The sequence below is a fragment of the Salmo salar genome, chromosome ssa01 (assembly GCF_905237065.1).
Source record: "Salmo salar chromosome ssa01, Ssal_v3.1, whole genome shotgun sequence".
Lineage (NCBI taxonomy): Eukaryota > Metazoa > Chordata > Actinopteri > Salmoniformes > Salmonidae > Salmo > Salmo salar.
Genome location: NC_059442.1, coordinates 85,039,548 through 85,044,445, shown reverse-complemented (window position 1 = coordinate 85,044,445; position 4,898 = coordinate 85,039,548). Strand labels below are relative to the sequence as shown.

Genomic DNA, 4,898 nt, shown 5'->3' with positions numbered 1-4,898 from the left:
TTAGTGCAATTTGTGCTAGACTTTTGCCTAAAATAATATTACATTTATTAACATTACATCTACATTACATGCATAACATGTTTACAACACAACTTGCCATAAAACTACAGACTCATATGTCCATGGTTTAAGTCATTCCCAGGATATCCTATGAAAACAGTCTATTCCACCCATAATAGTCCTCCCATACACTCCCTACATGTAAATGTGCAAACGCGCATATAAAACACAACAATAAAATAAGCTCCATCGAGTTGGCAAAATAATAGATTACACCCATTTGAGATGACGTCACATTCCATTGACCCTCCAATCACTTCAGGGGCTAATTTGATTGGAAGGCGGCAAAGGCTTTAATCTCGAGACTAATTCAGATGCTGATGAAGGGAGGAGAGTATAGGCTACTTCCGACGTAGAGAGAGCAAGCGCACAGACGTGCTACTGTCACTGCCACACTCACACACAGCGACATTGAGGAAGGATGCATCCGAGCCACACATTCACTCCTGCTGCGATATGAACGGGATATGTTCTGATCTTCTCCGCTTCTAATAAGGATTATAAAAAGTTGATCTATTTATTGGTTTTATTTCGAACTGTGGTGCTATAGAAAGACATGTTACTTTGATTCGATTTTTATTCCTAAAGAACAAATGTAGGCTGTTTTTCTTCCATTTCAATGAGAATTGGGTCATGATCACATCGCCCGCATTTTCTGTCCTGAGAAATAGTATCGCGATTCCGGTGTGGGAGAACAGTTATTCAGGGGAGAAGGGCGCACCGAGAATAAACAATCCATTTCTTCACCTCGTCTCTCCCTCAAACCCTTTACGGCAGGCTAATCGTATACCCATAAAGATTTTGAAAATGCTTACCGCACGGGGAGGACACATTTTGCACCCGGAGTACCTTCAACCTTTGCCATCAACTCCTATCAGTCCCATCGAGGTAAGCACTACGCTGGCCACAGGCTACAGGGGACGGGATAAAATAGGGATTGTAAAAGTGTGATTTTGGGCAGTTATTACTTTTGAATGAACGTTTTTCTGTCTATGTTTTCAGATTTTAAAAAAAATGGTACTATTAGGACATTTGAGTTGTATCTATATACGTTTATTATCATATAGTTATTGTAAATTGAAATTCATTCTTAGAAAAAAAGGTTCTGGATAGAACCCAAGAGTGTTCTATTGATTGCTTCATATATGGCACCCCTAAAGATTCTAACCCTTTGATCAGAAGCCAAGGGGTTCTTCTTCGCTGAACCAAAATTGGTTCCATATAGCACCCTTGGGTTCCATATAGGGTTCTATATGGAACAAATGTCGGTTCTATATAGAACCTTATGGGGTGCCATATATGAAACAATCATAGAACCCTTGCTGGTTCTATTATAGCCAGATATATGGCTATAATAACCTTATACGCAATGCGTTAAACTCGTGCGTAATTAACGGAGTTCTCCAAGGGCACATAACACACTGTGTAAACAGGAACATATTGCTTGGTTTTGAAACACCCCATGAAAAAAACATTACAGTGAAAACTTGAATAATAAATATTATTTTATCTTATTTTGCAGCTGGATGCCAAGAAAAGTCCGCTGGCTCTCTTGGCACAGACCTGCTCACAAATCGGCAAACCAGACCCTCCGTCCTCTTCCAAACTCTCATCTGTAACCTCAAATGGATCTAGTGACAAAGAGACCAAATCCGGACCACTAAAAATGAGTGACATTGGAAATGAAGACAAATCTAGCTTCAAGCCCTACTCCAAATCATCGGAGAAGAACAAGGACTCCTCGTCCAGCAGTGGTAGTCTGAGTGGAGATAAAGCTAGTTTCCGAGTGCCTAGCGCCACCTGCCAGCCGTTTACCCCCAGGACAGGCAGCCCCAGCTCCTGCCACTCTGTGTCTCCGCTGCCATCTGAGGGGAAGCAGGGAGACAAGGAGGAAAAGAATAAGGAATCTGATAGCAATAAAAACAGTACAATGGAGGGAAACGGCAGCGGTAGTCACAGCCGGATATCTGGGATTAACGGTGAGGCTAACCACCACCAGGAGACCACCTCTGGATCAAAGGTTATCACATCAGACTCACTCACATCTGTCTCCTCTGCATCATCTGTTCAACTTCTGGGTTCAGGAGGACTCGTAGCGCCAGTCTCCCCCTATAAACCTGGGCACACCGTTTTCCCTCTACCGCCTGCTGGCATGTCCTACCCTGGAAGTTTAGCAGGTGCATACGCAGGCTATCCCCAACACTTTCTCCCTCACGGAATGACTTTAGACCCGACGAAATCTAGCAGTCAACTACTTAGCGCTCAGTTTGCAGCTGCCAGCCAACTTCAGTGTAATAAGGCTGGGAGCCCCTTGTCCAGGGCTTCTCCTCCGTCCCTAATGTCTGCTAGCCTGTGTAGAGACCCGTACTGCCTGAGTTACCACTGCGCAAGCCACTTATCCGGTGCTTCCAGTGCCTCGCAGTGCCATGAGTCCTCGGCTCTGAAGTCAGGATACCCTCTCATGTACCCAACACACCCTTTGCACGGCGTGCATTCCTCGCCGCCATCTTTTGCTGGACACCCGTTATACCCTTATGGCTTTATGCTCCCAAATGACCCTCTGCCACACGTCTGTAATTGGGTGTCGGCTAACGGACCTTGCGACAAACGGTTTTCTTGCTCAGAAGAGCTTCTCAATCACCTAAGGACTCACACTGCTTTTGCGGGGACGGAGAAGTTGATATCAGGATACCCGGGTTCATCATCGCTAGCCAACGCTGCCGCGGCCGCCATGGCTTGCCATATGCACATGCCTCCAAATGCGGCCCCGGGCAGCCCTGGAACGCTCACCCTCAGGAGCCCGCATCACCCTCTGGGATTGAGCACGCGCTATCACCCCTATTCAAAGAGCCCCCTGCCCCCCGGGGCGTCGGTTCAGATGCCCGCTGCCACAGGTCCATATTATTCTCCCTATGCCTTGTATGGACAGAGACTCACCACCGCATCGGCGTTAGGATACCAGTAGAAGATACAGACAGACACATAATAACTATACATTTATAAGGAGATTTTAGGCCTAAATGACTTTTATATTGGTTGTATTTCATGCAGGACGGGATCCGTGGGCTCAGTGTATTTATTTGCGATAGCTCCAAGCGTGACAAAAATAAAAATAATTATAATATAATTTGTAAGAGGCTCAAGGTGCATTCTTTTTTACAATTAAGATACAGGCTATATTGGATCGTGCCATTTTAGATGTTACATTGAAATTAGAAGGCAGTGTGTATGTTGTTTTTAAAATGCTCATTGTGAGAGTTTTATGTTTCCTACATACAAAAGGCCTATTCGTTCTATTTTTATTGGAAAGCCGTAGCCTATTTTGGAGTCTGTTGGGCCTATGTAGGTCTACCGGCTACCGCACATCGCAAATAACTTTTCAACTTTGGCCTAAACCTTAGAATTACATGTTTAGTTAATTTTGATGGCAAATTGGGCTCTCTCATATTTCTTCATACATTTCATTATTAATTCGACAAGCTAAATTAAGGCTTATGAATCTGGTAGGTTGTTTATGGAATAAATAATTCGATATACAGTAATACTTTACTTATAATGATAAACACTTGAATATGTGAGACATGAGCATAATTGGTCTGTTAAAGAATCGACGCCATTTAATTTGTGGAATGGCATTTAAGACCGGTGTAGGCCTATTTCCATTTGAAGTCTGTGCCGTATACACTTGAGTAACATTTGAATCACATTTCGATACCTTTAAGACTGCAAAATATATTTGCTAAACGTTTTAAATAGCTAAACCAAATTGCAGCCTACTATCATCTGACACAGATGTATTTCGCCACCCGATTAGCATTAGAGTAATTTATCCTTGGAGTAATTTAGGCAGTAATAATCTAACTCTGATATTCATGCAGTAATAATCTAACTCTGATATTCATTTGAACACGCCATTATCAAATTCAGCACTGTTTTTCACAGATCATATTTTGCCTACCTTCGAACGAATGATGGTGTCAGTCTGATTACATCAGAATAAGGAAGTTATCCGCTTGTGCAGTTATAAAACATGCAATATCACCAGCACATTGGGAAATAACATTACATCTCAAAAGTGACAACCCAAACAACATGAATTATTGTTTTGCGTCTTGTTCTCAGATAAAATTAGCCCTATTTGTCTGAGCAGAGAGTTTATCATAAAGGAGAAGAGGTTATGGGATACATCTATAAGTTTGCTATGAAACAATTAGGCCTATAATTTTTGTCAGGGTAAAATATTTAGGTTATTGTGTAGGTTATCGGGTTTAATAGCCTACGTCTTGCTCTGCACATTGACTATTTCACTGACTGAATCAACTCATTTATCGTGGAGTCATAGCTATTTTTGATTTACTTTAAATGCTATGTTTTAGGTTGTCTTTATTCTATTGCGTTTAAACGTTAGGTCTATATTTCATCAGCTTGTTCTAAAGAAAACCAAACGCGTTCTGGAAGATACGTTGCTGCATTGCTCCATACCATATGTCAAGACAGCACACGTTTATATTTTCAACCTACAGTTATTAAATGTCAATCAAATTATTGAGACTACAACATCTTAAATCAGATGGACCGCTCCATAAATACGCATGTATTTTCGATACAATTCTTGCACAGATGAAATACCTGAGGCACACAAGATGACATAATAAACCAAAATGAGCGGGATTAAATATTGTATATCTGCCTGCTAATTCTCATATCATACACATCAATAAGTCACATCAAGAGTAGGCCTATAGTGGGTTGAGAGGATTGTTTTGTCTATTACATAACACACTGGGAGTGAAGAGGTTCCACTTGTTTGATGATTGTATAATCTGGAAAACAAAAAC

At 41.7% G+C, this 4,898-nt stretch overlaps 1 protein-coding gene across 1 annotated transcript; it reads left to right on the top strand.

Annotated features, from left to right (window-relative positions):
- Positions 1–398: 398 nt before the first annotated feature.
- On the top strand, positions 399–3,187 carry LOC106611732 (zinc finger protein 503). The gene is made up of 2 exons (XM_014212253.2): positions 399–948; positions 1,583–3,187. The coding sequence occupies exons 1-2, from the start codon at positions 694–696 to the stop codon at positions 3,023–3,025; spliced, it is 1,698 nt and encodes a 565-aa protein (XP_014067728.1). The 5' UTR covers positions 399–693; the 3' UTR covers positions 3,026–3,187.
- The last annotated feature ends 1,711 nt before the right edge of the window (positions 3,188–4,898 follow it).

Bases quoted from the DNA above. Each gene is read 5' to 3' on its own strand.
- LOC106611732 (XM_014212253.2), top strand. From the start codon at position 694: ATGATCACATCGCCCGCATTTTCTGTCCTGAGAAATAGTATCGCGATT. The intron at 949-1,582 runs GTAAGCACTACG...CTTATTTTGCAG, and splicing joins CTCCTATCAGTCCCATCGAG to CTGGATGCCAAGAAAAGTCC.